This window comes from Mixophyes fleayi, chromosome 5, assembly GCF_038048845.1.
Source record: "Mixophyes fleayi isolate aMixFle1 chromosome 5, aMixFle1.hap1, whole genome shotgun sequence".
Lineage (NCBI taxonomy): Eukaryota > Metazoa > Chordata > Amphibia > Anura > Limnodynastidae > Mixophyes > Mixophyes fleayi.
In genome coordinates, this window is record NC_134406.1 from 103,990,667 (window position 1) to 104,011,582 (window position 20,916).

At 38.0% G+C, this 20,916-nt stretch overlaps 1 protein-coding gene across 5 annotated transcripts in view; it reads left to right on the plus strand.

The window, feature by feature from the left end:
- GRB10 (growth factor receptor bound protein 10) overlaps positions 1-20,916 on the plus strand; it is a 146,882-nt gene that overhangs the window by 51,731 nt on the left and 74,235 nt on the right. For 4 of the 5 annotated variants that reach the window (XM_075212637.1, XM_075212633.1, XM_075212635.1 and 1 more), the window contains exons 3-4: positions 5,933-6,064; positions 14,682-14,766. In XM_075212637.1, the coding sequence (XP_075068738.1) occupies positions 5,933-6,064; positions 14,682-14,766 (217 nt within the window). The remainder of the gene's footprint in view (positions 1-5,932; positions 6,065-14,681; positions 14,767-20,916) is intronic. The other variant, XM_075212636.1, reaches the window with a different exon arrangement.

Here is a 20,916-nt window from a genome sequence, read left to right on the forward strand (position 1 = left end):
GACACCTGTAACTCAGAAGTTGAGACAGTCTGGCAGCTGTACTTTGGGGAGGTTGATGGCTTCAAAGAATGCCTCCAGCTAATCATGAGATTTAAGTATGGGGAGTTTTGCCATCGTAGTTCACTTGGACACTCAGCAGAAACCCCCAACGGAATCTTGCCACAATAGATCCTGATATATCTGAATATTGTGGCAGTTGAACTCCATATCTGCAAGACCACCCCTAACAAAATTGTAAATAAAGTTGGCAGAGCAAAAAGCTGTCTAGCCCACTGAAATTAATGCAAAGAATAGACTCCAATGTTACCGGATCGGATATTATCTTGTAGTAAGCAGCATGTAATAGAACAGTATAGTGTCCATTTTATAAAGTATTTAGTGATATTTTGTATATGAATACCAATTTTGAGCATCGTTTAGTCACTGAAATGAAGTGCAGAGAACAATTTGCCAAGGAGCCTGAAAGAGCTCATTTATGAGGAAATAGATACTCTACTAGACTTATTTATTTAATCTATTAAGAAACCATTAATAACTACTTGTACACATGTGATCCAAACAAAATCTGTCTTGCTATAATATGGGCAAACAAATATTTAACAGCAGTAAAGATCTTTTAGGGTAGTGAAACTGTGGATTGTACTGACTGTAACTAGAATTGGCAGAAGCTAGAACCTTTGGGAAACCTTTAATCATTGTAAGAAAATACGGTTTCTTGCAAAACAGTATTTTGTAGTGCACTAGTAAAGAAGGAATCTACTGTTTCATCTCTTGGGTCAAATTGGATGGCTTAATATCGTGGTTTTTTGTTTCTAAACTTGACACTGGGTCTACCAAATGAAATTCCTAATCCTCAAACTCCTTAGAGACTTTAGGACTTTACGTTTCTGGTCTGGGCACAATCTAAAAGAGCTAGGTAAGCTTAAACTTGCAATGCCTTGTTTCCTGGCTTGCAAATAGACAAACTAAACTGGACTTAAGAAATTGCATTTTCTGGCTATTGTGTTTTGGGTTTTTTTTTTGTTTTTTTCTTAAACATTGCATCTGTAAAGAAATTCTCAGTGTGGTACTAGATGTCATTCCAATGTCAGAGGAGCAGACTGCTAATCTTTAGTTGCGTTCACTTAAAGTAATACAATTACAGTAGGATGGTTCAATACTTGGCTTTACCAAACAATCCTTATTAGAAGCATTTCTTAAGCAGACAAACAATTGTCTGTGTCAACTTTACAAATCCGTATAACACTTCAATATAAAAAGTGTAAATGGTGCATAGAAAATGGAAAGGGCAACTCTATTTAGCCTTTTTATTTCTTGCCCTATTTCTCAAGGGCACACAGTGGCAGTGGTTTGCATTGCTGTCTTGCATAGCCTCCTGTGCTCCAAAGACATTCTAGTAGGTTTATTAGCTACTGATGAAATTAATACTGGTGTTTGTGTATGGTAGAGTATATTGTAAATCTCACTGTGGCAGGGACTGATGTGAAGGATTTTCTGTAAATAACTGCATATGTAGGGGCTATATAAATGACTGACTAAACACTTTGTTAGCTGGGAAATCGCACACAAACTGGACTAGAACTTCTTTACTCTTAGCATGGCGGAAAAAGACAATTTGGGGACATTTGGTAAAACATGTATATTTACTAAACTGCGAGTTTGAAAAAGTGGAGATGTTGCCTTTAGCAACCAATCAGATTCTAGTTTAGTACATTCTATAAAATGACAGCTAGAATCTGGTTGCTATAGGCAACATCTCCACTTTTTCGAACCCACAGTTTAGTAAGTATAACCCTTAGTGTTTTACCATTGAAATAAAGGGTAAAGCTATATATGTAATGTAATGAGATTATATATATATATATAATTTTAACCCGTGCATGATACTCGTGCATTTTTTGGTCAAATAATGTCAGTATACCAAATTTCAGATCATTCGGATGAGCCCTTTCTGAGAAAATAGAGTGTGTGTGTCTGTGGGAAAAACTAACACACGCCACTACACATGCAGGGGCGGATCTAGAAAATGTTTGTTCCCCGGGGGGATGTTAGGGCGGGGCGATTTAGGCCCCATCCCCTTTTCGACTTGTGGGGCTGCACAGTATGTGCAGGTCCGCTCGGCAGTGACAGGCAGGGACAGTGTGCTGCCCGGCTGCTCTGATTGTGTTTAAAACACAATCAGAGCAGCCGGGCAGCACACTCAATGCCAAACGGACCTGCACATACTGTGCAGCCGTTGGCAGCAAACCCCTGCTAGGGGGGGCAATTGCCCCGATCACACCCCCTGGATCCGCCACTGTACACGTGTGTCCATGAGGTAAAATTACCTCATGAAAATGAGTTTGACCCCTCAACTTGTCAATAATGTCAGTATACCAAATTTCAGCCCTTTTTGATTTTTTTTTTCCACACACACTAAGAATTTAGTAGGTCAGTTAACCCGTGCATGATACTCATGCATTCTAGTCAAATCAAGCTACTTAAGGTGTTAAAAACTCCCCACTGTCACCCCCGGCAACCACCAACCACTCCCAACTATCACTTCTCCTTCAAGAAATATATAGGTCAGTGTATAACTCTGCCCAGCAGGTGGCGCTGCAGCTTTGTTTGTTTTTTTCCACAGACAGACTAACACACGCCACTAGACATTTATATTATAGAGATATGTATATGTGTGTGTGTGTGTGTGTGTGTGTGTGTATGTAATTTATTTTTTTTAAGGACTTTTCAGGCACAAGAAATTCAGTTCTAGCTAGGCTATCTTTTTAAAATCATGAGTTGCTTTACATTGCAGTCATGCAACTTTGTCCTGCCTTGTGGTCCTTTTGTTTGGCAGAGGTGCAGTTTTGTTAATGGAAGTTCTGCTTATTTTTGATTTCTCAGAAAATGGTAGGATTTACAGCATGGTTCTGTTCTTGTGCAATCAGGAAAAGTTGTGAAGAATCCAAGTTGAAATCTTTGCATACAAGAAATTGTGAAATGTGCATATCTGTTTTTTGTCAATATTTTATGTTTAATTTAAATACAGCAACCCTTCATTACTTTATATCAAGTTTTGGCAAATTGGGTCTTGCCAGCAACTGAAACCATTGATCCTCTAGTTTACAGATCTCAAGATATTTTGAGGTTGTGGTGTGGTTTTTTTTTTGGGGGTTTTTTTTTTGTTTTTTTTTAAATCGTGTGCTAAAACTATGAATGGAGCACAAAGGTTGTCATACTCGAGACAAACTTTCATTTTTGGAGTGGGCAAATCTGTGGTAAATCTGTTAGAAAGATGAGCCAGACTATTGAGTAGACCGCAATAATTCCAGTGTACCAAAATAAACTAACAGAACATTGCAACATAGTGATAAATGTTAAGAGCCAGCCTTGTGCACGCTGGAGTGTTCTGTTTCTCCTGGTACTCAGTGCTGCCTGTTAGTGGAGAATATCAATCACTTCATAAATGAGTTGTGTCAATACACTAAATATCAATGTCCTGGAAGTGCATGTTATAAAGACATTGACTTATATCCGCTCTTTCAAATAAGATGTACCCTGAAGACATTGTCTGGAGATCACACACTAATAACTTGTACTACAGAAAACGTTAAGTCTAGACAGGTGGGGTGTTAAATTAGGTGCCCCCTCCCCCTTTTCTGGCTTCAATAATCTCAGGGGTTCACACAATTTATGCACTAGGCGATCTAGCTTTCAAATTGGTATGCCTTGAAGGGCTACCTGTATTGTTCCTGCACATTTTATGTATTTCAGTCAAGACCATGCAAAGAGCAAAAGTGCAGATTTTATTGGAAACTATATATAGAGTCCTGGTTTTTGCTGTAGGGGAAGGTGGATTGACCCAAAACAGGTGGGGTACATTACATTGTAATGACTACCAACGCAAAAAACAAGGAACACAACCTATTACCTTGCTGTTTATAGGAACTACAATTAAATGAACTGAAAGGTAATGTGTGTAACTTTTTTTTTTTCTGAGTAGGCTTGTTTTGCTGTGACAGGAGGCATAAGTAAGCTAATACTTTCTGAGTTCTGAAAAAAGTATAATTTATGTGCATAACACACTATTTTGGAATGTGACCAGCCCAAAAGGGCCAAAATAGGCACAGCAGCAAAGGGGTTAATTTCTATGATAAACAGAATGCCAGTGTGTAGGGTACAGAATGGAATTTAGAATTGCATCCAGAGCTGGAGTGCAATTATAACTGCTTTCTCTGCAGAATCTGCGTGCAAATGAGTTAATGCAAATGAAAGTATCAAGTAATTAATGTGATATTTTGGCTTGCTTTTGCAGTACTACTGTATTAAAAATTGTAATTTCAAGACCAGGTATTTAATAGCAATTATTTGCTGAGACTTGTGCATCTAACCCTGGTTTTTTTCAGTGAACAGAATTTGGTTTTAAAAGGAGCTTGATTTTATTTATTTTTTTTACTTTTTTGCAGACTGCTCTTTGGCAAGACTGCACTTTTTCGTACTTTAAATTTTCAACAGCTGCATCTTTGCGGTAATCAGGTTTCCAGTTAAAGTAACATGAAGTGTAATGGCTTGTTCACACTTAAGCCACTGCGAATAACACATTAGTAATTTTGCACACTGCATGCCTCAAATTACCAATACGTACATGTCTAATTCTTAACTAGGTGTAGTTATTTTTAAGGTGAGATTGCTGTGCTTAGAGCTGTAATCTAAAGAAAAAGCAATGAAAAATAAGAAGGTAAAATCTTCATGCTACTTATACAGTAAGTTTCATATAGATTATGTTCTAAGAACTTTTTGTATTGGCCCAGAAAATCTTATTTTGTTTAAAAACTCAAAAGCTTTTGGTTTTTAATTTTAAAGTTGTGAAGTTAAATGCAGCTTTACCAGGGCTATATACAAATATTCTTGATATACACAGAACCTTTTATATGTTGAGCAGCAAATCTGACCGATGGTTTGATACCATAAAAAAGGTTGCCCTATAATTTCTACAATTTCATAGACCATACTCCAAAAATAAATGTGTAGGTGTTTTTATTTTTTTCTGCAGAATGTCTTGTGGTTATATACAGACTACCACAAAGCTCCTCTTCCTATGGTCACTGAAAGCAGAGCTTCTATCATGTTAATGAAGGGAATGCTGGGGGGTGTCAATGTGGGGAGTTTGGGTTATTTCTAATAACATTTATGCCCATATTTGTAGCGCCATTCCTTAAAGCCACAGAAGTTACACGGATAATCCCAAGCATAATAAAGGCGAGAGCCTCCCATACAGACAGTTCCTCATTCACTGTTAAGCATTGACCATCATATGTGCATATGATATGCCCCATATAGTTCACTTTAATATAATGCTACCAATACTTTCCTAATAACTGTGGTCCATCCTGCACTGTGCCCAGTCCTGGCTGTAATCTATTATACTTGCAACAGTGGGAGTACCCAAATATCATATTTGCACTCCTGTCAACTAATTGCAGTCTACATCTGTTTTAGCACAATATACCATTTTAGGATATTATAGTATACATCTTATTATAAGGTGTTCTGGTTTGGCACGTTATCTGCAGTGGTGAGAGCTAGAAGCTTGATACGTTGGCCTTTCAATGATCAGTAGTGGACAAAACACTGTTCAGAGTCTTATAACTGGCAAATGCTGTATTAATCGAAGTATGATTCTTGTCTTGTTAAAATACTTTGGAAAGGAAGTTCGGTCATGAAAATATGTGGGGAAACTTCTTTAATGAGTAAGAAATTCCCTATTGTATGTACATTTGTGTCTGAAGGCGCAACTTCCAATACCTACAATGAAATGTTGAGACCTATTTGCAAATAATATTTTAATCTTAAAGTTAAGTATTCACCTTATGAAATTATAACATTAAGACTATTCGTTAAGCCTGCATAAGACTCTACACTAAGACCCATGCTGGCTGTGTTTTGCATTTAGGAATCTGATGTCAATAAACGCAGTGAACAGCCAGCAGAAGAGTCAACAACTAATGACTTGTCAGCTAAAGCCTCAAAGGAAAGTCCTTCTTTGACCCCAGCATGTGAAAATGTTGAGCATTCTATCGCAAAGGTAATAGAATATGTAAACACTTTCTGGCAGGCCTTTTATATTTGACAAGTCTTTAACTTTGACACAATTTAAAATACTTTTCTTGCATCCTCTTGACAATGTTTTGGTGAAAGTGCACAGTCTGCCATTAAGAGAATCCCATACAACCTCAATTTCATGTGCAAGCTAAAATGTCAAATTTACAGATTTGATAGTTTTAAAAAAACTCCATTTAAAAGTTTCTTAATGTGAGAGAGGGGGCATATTCAACCTCCAAGAATTCTCATACATGAGATATTTAGGTTACATTTTTAGCTAAATTTATATTGTGTGGTACAATGCATACATGGGTACACCCACCTTCATAAGCTTATAACTGTATATCAGAAACTATGAATAACCTTCTGTCTACTAGTGCTCTGGGCTTTAATTTGTATGTACTCAATTTGTTACTTTTAGACCAATATTGTAGGCTACTTACATTAGCATTCCACAAGGACATTTCTTTTACACTGAAGTATTCACTCGGAACAGTCTATAAAACATTTGAACTAAAGCTAATTTCTTTGCTTTTTTTTTTTTTGTGTACAGTACCAGATTGGACACATCTACTCATAGAATATTTTCCTAAAATGTGAGAAAAGTAGTTATCAAAAGTGTAAAATGACGCATGGAATTATGTGGCAACCAAAAAAGTTGAACAATTCAAAACCTCTTATAATTAAGATTCTTGAAAGTAGCTTCCCTTTGTCTTGGTAACTGCTCTGTGCACACTTCACTGTAACCATTCCATCAACCAGCTTCCTGGGCCATGTGGGATGCTTTTCCAACAGTTTTGAAGAAGTTCACATATGCTGAACACTTGGCTGATTTTTTGCTTTCTACAGTCCTACCCATCCCAAAGCATCTCTATTAGGTCTAGGTCCGGTGAGTTGGAGGCCAGGTCGTCTGATGCAGCACTCAATCACTCCCCTCTGTCAAATAGTGCTTATGCAGATGGAGGTTTGTTTTGGGTCATGCTAATTTTTACATCCCCCCCCCCCCCCCCCAAACAGGACAAAGCACAAACCAGAATAGATCAAGTGTCTCTGCAGATTTCTGTGGTAGCCATACTGGTTAAGCGTGTTTAATACTGAACAGATTGGCAACCGTTTCTGCCGTTTGAACTCTGTGAAGCATTTATTTATCCTCTAATCGAAGGCTCTGTTAATAGGTGATTTCTGAGGCTGGTGGTTCTGTTGAACTTATCCTGTGTAGCACAGATAAACGTTGGTTTGCCTTTCCTGTAGCGATCCTTATGATAGCCTGATTAGTCATAGCGCTTTATGGTTTTTGCCATTGCACCTGGGGAAGAAGGAAAAGTTGTTACAATTTTCCAGATTGAATGTCCTTCATTAGTACTGATTTACTGTTCATCTTTACTAAGTTGAGCTGTTCTTGCCATATAGATTACTAAAGCCAGAGAAGATGGCCACTTATGATATAGGGCTGCATTTGACATTTTTGTTTTGTTCCATTAAAATCTTTGTTTTTGAAAAGAAATTAATACATATGTATAAATGTCACTAGTTGGATATTAAGCATAAACCTTTTAGGTCAAAATATATTTTAAATGATAAACCTATGGTGCCAGTCAAATGTTTGAATGCACCTGACAAAGTATGCTAATGGATCTAATTGATTTGGGATGTTGGGTTGTGCTTGGATAATACTGGTGGTAATTTGGTAGAATACTCATGTTATGAATGGTGCCATTCCTGAAATATTGAATTTATGGGTTACCTACAAATGTATTGGTTTCTAGTGCACATACTGCATCTCACTTTAAAGCTTATCTTTTTACAGGATGTTACAATGTTTAAGTGCTACAGGTGTAAACATTTCCTTATGTTGCCTTAAAAACTGCTCCATTCATTGTCTGCTTACTAGGGCTCTAGGTATAGATGTTTCCCATTGAGACACTACATACACTTACTTGAGTGCCAAAACATGCCATGGCAAATGTATACAAACTAATTCTACAAGACCGATTTGTCTCCAAGCCTCCTCCAATAGGCAATAGAGAAATCCATGGGGTCATAGGCAAAACTGAACACATGTTCTAGGAGTAATCATACACATGTGCTCTCATAAGTATCTGTGTTCAATGTCCAGGTTTTGTAGATGCTCTGACGTTTTACACGCACTCTGTGTTAGTGGCATGTTGGAAGGAATGTAACAGGACTTCTTACAACTGACAGGAAATGATTGAATTGGGCAATAGTTGGAGCAATATGCCGGCTGATCCTGGCTTTTGGCTGCTTGGGCCCTAGTCTTGTATTTTGAGATCAGCCTATTAATGGCTTAAATGCCGTCCAAGACACCCCGCTCAGTGCACTGGAAATATCCTGTCCTTCCTCTAATCAGTGATTTGCACATATTGACTTCTACATGTCGATAGATGACCTCACTCTCGCTGTGATGAACCAGTACCCTGAGCTCACACCCACTTGCTTCAGGTGGTGGAAATTGAATGAGTCTGCTACATGTACAGTAAATCTTAGTGCTTATAACTTTGACCCACTAAATCAGGCCTGTCCAACCTGCGGCCCTCCAGATGTTAAACTACAAGTCCCAGCATGCCCTTCCAGCTATCAACAGGTTGTCTACTGGCAAAGCATGCTGGGGCTTGTAGTTTCACAACATCTGGAGGGCCGCAGGTTGGACAGGCCTGCACTAAATACTTTTGGCTGCTTGTATATTGGTTCACATCCTCTTCCCCCCCCCCCCCCCCTCTTCTTTATGACCCATGGACATTTCAAACTTATTTGGGGGTATATTTCACTGATCATTTTTAATTGTCACCTTACGTAGAAGTATACAGCATAGTGACAAAGTAGAAGAAAATAGTCTGCAAATTATATTTTAAGGGATCACTGGTTTCCAAGTAACATTAACATACTTCCAGGATAATCAGTTTTGTGGTATTGAGTGTTATTCTTTGGTGTTCTTTGTTTTCTGTAGGGAAAGTAACTGCCAAGACTTTAAGCAGAAGACAATCTATACATGTGAAAGTACAGTAGTTAAAGCAACTAAAGCGTTTGGCCTGTCTACTTTATAAAATGTTGCAGACTTAGTTTTCATTATTCCACTTAGATAACAAGAGAAGGAAGAGATGGAACATTAGGATGAGAAATGGGCTTTAAAGGCTGAGATTAGGGCACATGCCTCAGATTCAATCAGTGCCTGGTCAGATACCAATGGAAAAGGGAGCTGCATTATCAGTTTGTGCCTTGGATACATGAACTTTATTGGGTTTGTTGCCCTGGTTCATTGTCCTTTCTAACATCTAGTGCAGTGTTGGCTAACCTGTGACACTCCAGGTGTTGTGAAACTACAAGTCCCAGCATCCTTTGCCAATATATAGCAAAATATTGCTGGAGCGGTATGCTGGGACTTGTGAAACTACAACACCTGGAGTGTCACAGGTTAGTCAACACTAATCTAGTGCCATCAAAATATTTTGGTTTATATTGAAACATTTAAAATTCAACATATATGATAAGCGTACAAGCCACAGAGAAGGTAGGGGAGCAAGATGGTAAGAAGTGTTTGGGAAGACTGGGTAATTTGTGAATTCATAAGGCTTATACATGGTAGTGGTTTTATACTTTGTTTCTGTCACTACTTTGTATTCAAGACTGTAGGTTTAAAAGCTTATATCTTTCAGGTTTTAAAATGTTAATTAAATTAAGCACTTTGCTTTATTTACAAAAATCTGTGTGCAGTGGGGTTAGATTTGTCGTGATTAATTTTTATTGCTTCTGTGTGCATTGCAGGCTTTATATAGAAAGACCTGGTTGGCAGGCATTGTAAATGTATGATTTTTATTTTTATTTTTTTTTCCATTTTGGCTTAAATCTTTTTTTTTTTTTTTGTGATCTGTAATGCAGCTGCACATGAACAAGGCTTGTGTTTTTTTTTTTTTTTTTTTTTGTTTTTTTTTCCTGTGCTTGCATCCAAGTTTTCATCATATACATCATTCTCATGAGTTCATGCCAAAAATGTCTTATGTACTTCTGATCAAAATGAGTTGATATCCACTAAGGATACCCATCTAGTGTGGCCTGTGATCGCTCTCTAGCTTGTATATGTGCTCGTCTAGTGTCACCCTTAGATTTAACTTTTTTTTTTGTCCACGGGTTAGTGGCATAATGCTTTTGATCACCCAAATATGCGGCTAAAGCTTGATCCTCTTGTACAGCAGTAATACTACATGTTGCTGCTTTTGACACCATTGATCTTCTGCGCACCATTCACTATATTGGCTTTCGTGACATGTCCTCACTCCCCCCTCTATTTACGACCTATACCATTGCTCCATCAGTGGGTCTACCTTTCGCATAACCTCTCCTCCATTCCTGGTATCTGGCATCTCGTCCCTCTGCTGCAGACCTCTAATTGAATTCACTTTCAGCCTCCTGTACCACCTCTGACTGTCCAGATATATCTCTCCTCCACTGCTCTATGATCTCATGTACCAGCACTACCTAAATCACAACATATCCCAAAATATTTACCTCTTTCCAGAGTTGAAACCTCTCAATGTTCCTCACTGTAAAAAAAATAATCCACCAACTTCCTCTGTCTCCTAAACCTGCTGCCTTGGGGTCATGTACTCCATTCCCTGTGTTGCACCTCACATCCAGTATCTCTAGCAGTCGTGCTGCCACCACCTTCAAAATATTAGAAAAACACATGTTTTACCCAATATACACAACTTATCCATTCTCTAGTCTCCAGTCTATACTACTGCATTGTCTTTTTAATGTGGCATTGCCATCATCAACCATTCCCCTACACTGGCTTTATCTTAATTCCAATTCAAAATATTCACCCTTGCCTGCAAAGACCTAAGCACCTCACTTTTATAAATCTCAAACCTAATCTCCAAATACTTTTTTCATCATGCCCTTAGAGCTACCTCTGACCTGCACCTTTCTCCCACTTATGAGATTGTCTACCATTCCTAATCAGACTCTGCCCCAGCCTTAAAATCTTTGAATGCCTGGAAAACGACTACTTCCATATATACTACTGGCTGTATGTTTTCTTTGGATGCAATATTTTTTTTTTCTTCCTGTCCATCACTGCAAAACACTGTTACCTTATAAATCAATGATACTCTTATGTTACATGCTAGTGCTTTATTAGATGGGGAAATAAAATGACAGAACTGTTAGCAGAGATCTTTAATTGCTAAAGAGATTAATGTTATGTATGTTATGCTGTTCATACTTTTAAAGACCCTCTATTGGAGAGGCAATTAAGAGTATTAAATTCTACAATTGGTTATCTATTTTTAGGAACATAGACCTCCCTTCACTCTGTCCAGCAGTATAATAGCAGGATGAGTAAATGTGATTCAGCTTGTCAGGCCACAGATGCAGCTCCTATAGCTGAGATACATCTGGTTTCTTGTTGCTTCTTAAAAATCAAACTTAGAAGTTTGGTTTAGGCTTTTAACTTTAGTTTAACAGTCACTAACACTCTAGATACTGAACAAATCTCTGAAACCACATTTGTGGAGAAACACAATTGAGCTAAACTCCATATCTCCAATCAGGACACCTTTTTTTTTTTTTTTTTTTTCAGCTGCTCCAAACTATTTCAAAAAGTTTAAGATCGCATATACAAACAATGCAGAAAGATTTCATAATAAAAGATTAGCCTTTCTAATGTGTCTCATAGTTAAATATTTGTTTTATGGACAAGTCAAACTTATAATTGACAGAGCATACAAAGTCTGATACTGTGGAGGCTTTAAATGTGAAAGGCACAAGTACAGACTGTTGATTGCAGTATACTTTAATTTATTAAGCCCATTGTTAAATCCATTGTGAGTGCAGTATGCCTATGATCATCTGTTTAATATCTGATGCAATACTGTCACAATGCTTGAGGGTATCATATCATACTGCTAAGGTACAAGACTATTTTGGTCTAATTGAGATAATACACAATATATAAATGTTGTATAATTTAACTTTTAGATTGTGATGGCCTTCTGAGAGCTAGATCATCCATTTGTCAACCTAGTGTCCTGTGTGGGGCCCAGATTACCTAATCCCAGTCTGTTTTTGACCAACGTCTTGTCTAGGCCTCCATGGGGTCTTAATCAGGCTTTGCGTCTATTCTCCTGAATGGAGAATTTCTGACTGATTTTATTATCAACTGTCTACAACTAAAACTTTTGTTCCTAAAGAGTAATGTTTGACTTGCATATAGTGATACTATAAATGTGCTATTAAAGATCTATGCAAACATACTTTTTATATCAACTATCATTTTTTGTTATGGATTAATTAACATTTTATTAGAAAAGTAAAAGCCAATGACATGTAATGTTTGACTGTTATTCAACTTTTAATAATCTTTGCAGCCTGATTAGATTTATGAATGCAGCTAATCTGGAATGAAGTGTTCGTGCAAATATGGGCTTCCTGGGTTCAAATGAATCCAGTAGATGCATTCAGTAGGCTGACTGCTTCCCTGGGATCTGGCCACCTGTAATCTGGCTTTGAGATCTACTGTAAATATATTTGCTAGGAGATTTAAAGATTAAATCGACTTTGCCCTCCGTCATGGCAGTTTTTCCTATGTAAGCAGTGTTAAGTGTAAGTAAAGTGTTAGGGCTGGTTCGCATGCAAGATATGTGAATCAATCTGGAATGGTTGAAAGGGCTGAGGGTAGCATTACCACCTGCAACTTGTGATTGGACAGTATAAAATGGGCAGCGGAGTCCTATGTAGTGTGTCCTTGTACTCCTGGGTGTATCATTACCCCGTAGTAGTATGTAACAGTCCTTTTTTAAGGGCTATATGTGAGCAATAAACACTTTCTGGCAGATCCTGCACCTATTATCTGCAGATTCCTGTGCCCTACAGAAGAGCTTGCACTCTAATCAGTTCCCAGCTGTCCTGTTTTGAATCCAGCAACTTGAATGACCTTTGGCTGGTTCTTCCAGACTTAACCTGTCACCAGCAAAGAGGTGCAATCTAATTTTGCCAAACTGCTAACTTGTGCTTGGCAAAGGTGTTTTTTTTTTTTTTTTTTTTTTAGGAACATCAATTTACTGTGAAGAATCTTCAGGAATTCCATCTCTTCCATATATACATTAGAACAAACTAAAATGACAGCACAATCACTGCCCTAAAGTGGACTGATAGTATACCTTGGTTGGCTGATCCTCATCAGGAGTTATGTAAATGTCCATATCTATTTTCCCAATCCATAAAAAGGAGCATCCCTGATGAAATCAGTTGATAGGATGAAAGTTGTCAAAGCAGAGAATTGCACTACACTTCCCTCATATCTCCCAATACTCTAATTCTCAGATTTGGGACTGGGGTATGGTCATGGTCTACAGGGGTATGTCTAGAACCTTCTGACATGACTCACAACAATCACAATTTAATTTTCAGTTCGTATATTAGAGGGCCAGATATCCTCCTCATTCTTTATAGGGAGCATTTAAATTATCTTTGTGTTTGTCAGATATTTACCACATGGCTCAAATAATACACCCAGTCACTTTCTAACTAGATAGAGGTCTGTGAAACCGTTTTGAGTATGGCTGAATGATTCTCATCTGTTTTATGAAAAATATCAGATTGAATTTTCATTAAGCTCACAAACTATTATGGTAATCTCTAAAACAGCTTAATATGAGACAAAATTTGAACATCTTACTGTTAATCATACTTGGATGTTTTTGTTTACTTTCAAGGATATTTTGGATATTGGTATGGTCTTTATCTGATGGATGTCTATCCAAGATTTGTTTACTTTCTGTGACTGATTAAGAAGCCCTGTAAATAGTTCATGATTTTTATGATTAAAAATATAAGGATTAATTGAATATAACAATGTTTTCTATTCTCCATATTTTGATATTAATCCACTAGATGTAGCATTTTTTTTCTAAAGTAAAACCAAAATGTGAAGTGCTTTTTAATTGTCTATTTATGCGCTTATAGTTAGGGATGTTTCAATGAGGCCTTACTGTTCTGTAGTTGTAAGACTTTAGTTCTGACAGTTTGCTGATATACATAACAGCTTATATAAACTGTATGTATGCTGCAATGGATAAAACCCAATCTTGCATGAGGGATGAGCCAAACTCTGTATTTGCAATAATTGCTCAAATTCATCCATATCAATGACATGTTATAATTGTGAAGGACCACAAGGACTTTAGAGTGAATGGTGGAGGGAACTCTAAGCTTCTGATCAATGCCTGCCAGAGGACATTTTTAATAGGTGTTAGTAGAGGGATGATTATTATAAATCAGGTGCATATTTACTGTAATATTTCTAGCGGTAAAGCATACACAAATATTTTATTTTTTCCTCTGATCGATTTTATTGAATAGATTAAGATTCAATATACTAATCTAATCTATTGGGGGCTCCTTCCAATGGACATTAGTAGTGTTTTCAAACTCGTGTTTTGACATGCGCTGAGTGTGGTTATGCTGTAAGTAAGGTCTTGTTTAGGAAAGATTTGCTACAGTCAGGTGTGTGTGTGTGTGTGTGTATATGTGTGTGTGTATATTGGATAATTATTAAGTGTTCATTTTGCATTGTATAATTTCAGGAGAATGTGGACCAGACAGCTGCTTGCTCACAGAGAGGGTTGGTGGACACCAGGTACACATCTAAACGAATGTCTTTGAATCCAGGTAGGAGCTTTCACCAAAATGTTTAAATACAGAAAGCAGTCTTTTCTGGTAAATGCTAGGTTTTGCTATAGAAATGTCAGTTTGTAGTCACAAGGCCACTTTTTGAAAGTGGTCTGTTTTGTGGGTGTTATTGTAATGTATTTACTTAACATTATTAATAACAGGCATAAACTTGAACAAGTATTCCATTTTATGTTTGATAATGGCTAGGGCAGCCCTGGCCAACCTGTGGCTTTCCAGCTGTTAAACTACAATTCCAGCATACCTTGCAAGTTAATACCATGCCTATTGGCTGACTACTGGCAAAGCATGTAGGGACTTACAGGTTTACAATACCTGGAGAGTCGCAGGCTGGAGCTAGCTCATGATTTTGCCCATACAACTCTGAAAAATACCTGATCCAGAGGTAGAAGTCATCCGCAAAACGCAAATTTAAAAATATAGCTTGAAATTGTGGAAAACAGTTCTGTGACTGGATGGACCACCTATGCCATCCTGTCTGTTGCTGCTGAGAACTGGCTGGGCTTACTTTGCCACTGTTCCCTTTCGTTATCCCATGTGTGCCCTCCTGCCGCACTATGAGGGGCTTACAATGCTGCCACCACTGGCTTCAGACCCTTAACATTGCTGCTAGTGGCTGGGGGAGTATACTGCGGCAACAAGTTTGGATAGAATTGACAATGACTTTCAACTCATTCTGCTGTGTGGTATGGTTGAGGCAGGCCTGAAGACACTGGAGACCAAATTCTGCTTACCGAAGGACATTAGCTAACAAGCTGAAAAGCCTCAAAATGAGCTCCTCTTCAAACTCAGTCTAATTGTTTAGTAAAAGATTTGAACATAAATTCTTAGCAGCTTATGGTTTAAGTATACAAAAATCTTTCTGAACTGTAGCCATAGAGCATTTACATGTTCATGAACAGTGGTAGAACCTATAGAGAATCTCTATTTTTGCTGTTTAAGGTATTCATCCATTTATGTACTTAAAACACTGCAAAGCAGTAAATATATTGAGATAAAAATTATGGAAAGACTACACTGGAACAGTGACTCAGATCGCTACGGACAATTGTGTAATTCCTGATGAGCTATAATGAAGCCATCTTTGTCCTGAAAATTCATTTAATCACCCTTCTTACCAGTCCTTGGAGTGTAAAGTAGCTCGCAGACAGTGACCGCAAAACTCATGTGATGCTTTGATCAGATCTCTCTTGTGAAAATAAGCAGGGCTGTAAATCCAAGTGAAAGTGAATTCTGCCCCCCCTCCCAATGACTAAAGGTCAGATGTGACCGTTTCTCCAGAATTACAGTAGTAGTTTTGGCCTACATGTAATTTCCATTGGGGTTTTGGCAGAAGAGGAAAAACACAAAGCTGCACCTCTGAATTTCATTTCGGTATATACTAGAATGTTGTATTTAAATTGAGCATTAATTTTTAAATTCACAAACAGGCTTTGATTTTGTCTGTGGTGTAACACTCCTTTCCTTCTCCTTTCTTGCCTTCCATCAGAAGGATTGGCAGGAGATACAGGGACAGTGTATAGTTGTGTCCTATGCAGCTTCCAGCTCCCATTAGAACTTTCCTCCATCATATTGGCACACAGTAAGTTTCCCATGTCCTAACGTAATTTAGAAGAGTGGCAGCAGTGACCTGTAGAGGGAGGACCCCCAGACCTTAAATACTATAATAATATGGTCCATTAAGGTGGATGAGTATGCAAAATTGGATGCCGCTGGCCCTGGTAACCCCTTGCAACCAGGGAATACAGAATAGATTTATTTCTTTGTTGTGGTGTTCAATACACAAATGCCCATCGTGTGGAGCCCTATTTTTGTTAATGGCCCAGAGTGTGTAGATTTAAAATTTCACTATCTTAAAACTACATACTTTTTTAAAGTGACTTCTTCTGTTTTTTTTTTTGTTTTTTTTAGACTAGTGTTGTCTGACAGTGATTAACTAAACTTATGAGATGTACTAGGCGCAGTCAGTTACTGGTTATTAACCCTTGCAACTCTGCAAGGTTTCTTTGGTACAGATTGGCGTGATACCATTTTTTAACACACTTGCTGTGCAGTCTGGTACTTTTGTTTAAAAGGTATATTGCCCCATCTGCTGGCCATCACAGGCAAGTGACAGTTTCTATTTTATGTCATTGAAATGCCATATTTTTGGTGTAAATTGTCTCTAAAATGCTGCATAATATGTAATCATTCACATCAGTGCCTATCCCAGTAGAGTTTAAAATCTATATTCCATACAATACACACTAGGGTTACAATTCAGAAGTCAATTAACCTAAGTATGTATATTGGAGTGTGGGCGGAAGCTCATATAAACTCTACAAATAGTAGTAGGCAGGGGTGTAGGAACCAGAGGGGCAGTTGTGCCCCCCCCATGATTTCTGTTGGGTGGGCAGACTGTTTTGCCCTCCCATTAACTTCTACACAAACGTTCATGCTACTTTCTGAAGACCTGGTATGTTCTAAACTTGAGACTTTTTTTAAATTATAAATTGTCTTAATATAACTACCAAATGTTTTTAAATATAGATTGCCTTTAGTATAGATTTAATTGAATTTATTCAAAAAACTGTTCCTTTTCATAAACATTTAATAAATAAACTGATGAGTAGCTAGCTATTTACTTTTACACTGAATTTTGTGTGGCGCATCCAGTAACAAACATGAGATAGCAATTTAAACTTATAGTACATACCATAACCAGTGAGGCAGTGACTATAGATTTAAAATACTCCCAAGCAAATAAGATTAGGCTGCTAATGAAATCTGAATAAAAACTAGGTAAAAGACTTCGGGGCATATTTAATAAAGCACGATAGTGCTTTTAACGGGTCAATAAGGTCCCACAGAGTCCTCCGCAAATTTATTAAGGGGGCATCGCAGCAGATATCATGGCTATCTGCTGCTTTGCATTCCTCTTCGTTTTTGGGAGCAGTCACCATTCAACAGAATGGTGACTGCTCCTGGCCGAAATCTAACAAGTCCCGAAAAAAACATTTTTTTCGGGAACTTGTCATGTTAATGTATGCCAGCTGAAGAGTGAAGAAGACAGCGCTTCCGAAGAGGGGGGGGTAAGTATGATTTTTTTATTTTTTTTTATCACTGAAACAGCAGTTTTTCGGAACTGCTGTTTCTGTGCAGGGCTGTACATAAATGTGAGGTAGTTCAATCCTTATCATTGCGATAAGGATTGAAAACTACTTTTCACTTTATGTGAATATTGATAAATGTGCCCCTCAAAGATAGTTGTTAATCTTAAAATATTACATTTTTCAAACCGCTATTGTGCTAATTGGTAATATTAAAAATATTTATTGTAAATATTTTTGGCCAACCCCTGAAACATTGAAAAATTAACATAGGTCTGGGAGTCTGTGGAATGAGATGAATATTTTGCAAGACAGGTTTGAAATGTCACTCTTCAAAATCCAGTATTTATTACCTGTAGAAAGGTTTCAAGTTATTTATCAACAACCAGACAGGCTAACTATTTGTAACAGCAAGCTGTGCACTTACTACTTTTTATCAAACTTCATGGCCAAATGCTTGGCATCTAAACAAATTCATGTGTATTTTTCCTGTGTACTAAAATGCAATTCTTAAGTACACGTGATTGGGTAAAGCACATGAAAATGAATAGGCCTTTTTAGATGCAAACTTTTACATTACTGTGTAGATTTGATGCATTGTTTTGGCAAGTGCAATATTTACTGATATTGCATGAGAAGTAGGTTGGGCTGCTTGGTGGAATATGAACATCATTCAAATGCCACAATAAACAATCCTATATTAATCCACTTTGCAGCCAGTAATGCCTGAAAATTGTATTAACTGCTGAGGGTGTGAATGAGCCCTACAGATGACTACTCGATCTCCTTGACATTGGTGGATTGCTATTACAAGGAATGCACGCTTATAAGACCCGAATTATAGTGTTGGTGTTTGTTTTTAAATATGAAGAAAAAATATTCACTTTTTTTTTTTTTTTTTTCCCTAGAACTGTATAGGTACTTCCAGAGCAGTATGTTTACGATCTGCAAAGCATGCACAGAATACGGACATGAGTGAATATGATTAGAATCCTGTGCTTGCTTTTGACAGGACATATAGTCAGGGATATCCACAGGGGAGGGTGAAGTACATACTAGCTTTCAGTGAATTGCACAATCCAGAGCCATGCACTTGACGTGATCTGTATTCACCTTTTTAGTATGTGTATTATGGATTCACATTCATAAAATAAAACCTTGGACAGGCAGTGCTTTTTATTAATTCTTGCCAAAAACAATACTAATTGGTGCCTACTGCTTTTCTAGCATTTTTATTAGCATTTCTCCCAGGCTGCCCCCCTCCACTGGAATGACCTCCCATGCTCCATCCAACTGTCCCCTAATTTGTGCTCTTTGAAACAGGCACTCAAAACTCCTCTATTCCTCAAAGCCTACCAGCCATCCACCTAACCTTCTCTCCATTCTTGACCTCACTTCGCTCTTCCCATGTCCTGCTACTTGATTCTCTTGCACTTGATCCCCTCTTGCTCCCTTTGTGCCTCCTGTTGGTTTGCCTTCCCTTTAGGATGTAAGCTTACCAGCAGGGCCCTCTTCCCTCCTGTCTCTACCTAGTCTCCTGCTCCAACTTCACTCTACTAGCTATGTTTGGAGCTTTGGAATCATGGTATTATGATGATTATTCTGTCTTCCCTGTATGATCCACTGCCTGTATTCTGTACGGCACTGCAGAAATCTTGACTCCCTATAAAGAGTATATATATGGCTCACCACTGGACATTTAATATGCTTGCTGTACTTTAACTTGAGAATACAGAATAAAATCCATTATGGAGAACTATAAAAGGGCAAACATGGTATTATGCATACATAACATTCTGAGATTTCTATTTACTAAACTGGAGAATTCATACTTTGCAGTGGTGCTGTAAGCTATTTTTATTAATTTTTTTGTTTGTGAGTGGGGGTGATTGTTTTGCAGTTTCTACAAGTACTACCCTGTTTAGCTAGAACTCCAAATGCATCAAAGCCTTTTCTTCTGATCAGCAGTGTAACTAGAGCTTTGTGGGCCCCATAGCAACATTTTGCATGGACCCCCAAAATTTCTAGAGGGACAGCTTGTACCATGGTATTTAGTCAGAGGGTGTGTTACTTGCATTTACTATCAAAATACTCAGCTCTTCTCTTCATATACCCACATAATGTTTCCATACAGCACCCCAACTCTGCAGGCCAGTGCCAACACTGAGCTGTCAAACACATGGCATCCATAAGTAGAACCACCTCTCCCACCCCAAACAACCTCAACTGCTATTGTGGTACCATTGCTAAGATGATAACCAGGACTGGAAAGGAAACAGCCCCCAGGTGATGTCTCAAGACATGTAATAAACTGCATTGAATGCCGCTTTGTGTTGATGGTTTTATTAGAGATGTTCACTGACCCCAGTATTTTGGACCTGTATTAACTTTGTGCAAACACGCGAAGATGGCAAAACTGTCCTCGCATGTTTTGGGTATTTTTTTTTTCGTTTGTTTTTTTTGTTCCTACATTAACCTCAACACTAATTTGCGGATAATATTGACCACCTCACAGATCACAATATTTGCATCCACTTTTGGCCAAAGACTGCAGCAATCTGGCTGGATGCTAAGCAACAGAGCAATGGCACAAACACACGGTAGTTCATAGCACATCTAGGAAACATTGCCACACAGTGGCAGAAAAGTGGCGCAAGATGGAATTGTCCTTGGGCCCTCCGACCCACCCTTATGTCTGACATAATATGATTGGGCAGCAAACTAGACAAGGTTATAAAGTCGACATTATGACATCGGCAGTATTGGGACAACAATTGAAATGTAGAAAGTATTATCCCTAAACCTATACTGTCCACCATGTGAATAGTCTCCTAATCACTCTCCACACCTGAATTGTCAACTGTTACGCAAGCTGATGGACCAAGACCTAAATGTCATAGTGCAAGATGGATTTGTCCTTGGAACTATGTTAAAATGTACAGTTTAATAAACAACTTCAGCCACGAAAGTGGTTAGTCCTTTTTGCTGAAGTGCTTGGTACCACCAAGTTGATTGTATGATCAAAACATTGAATGTGATG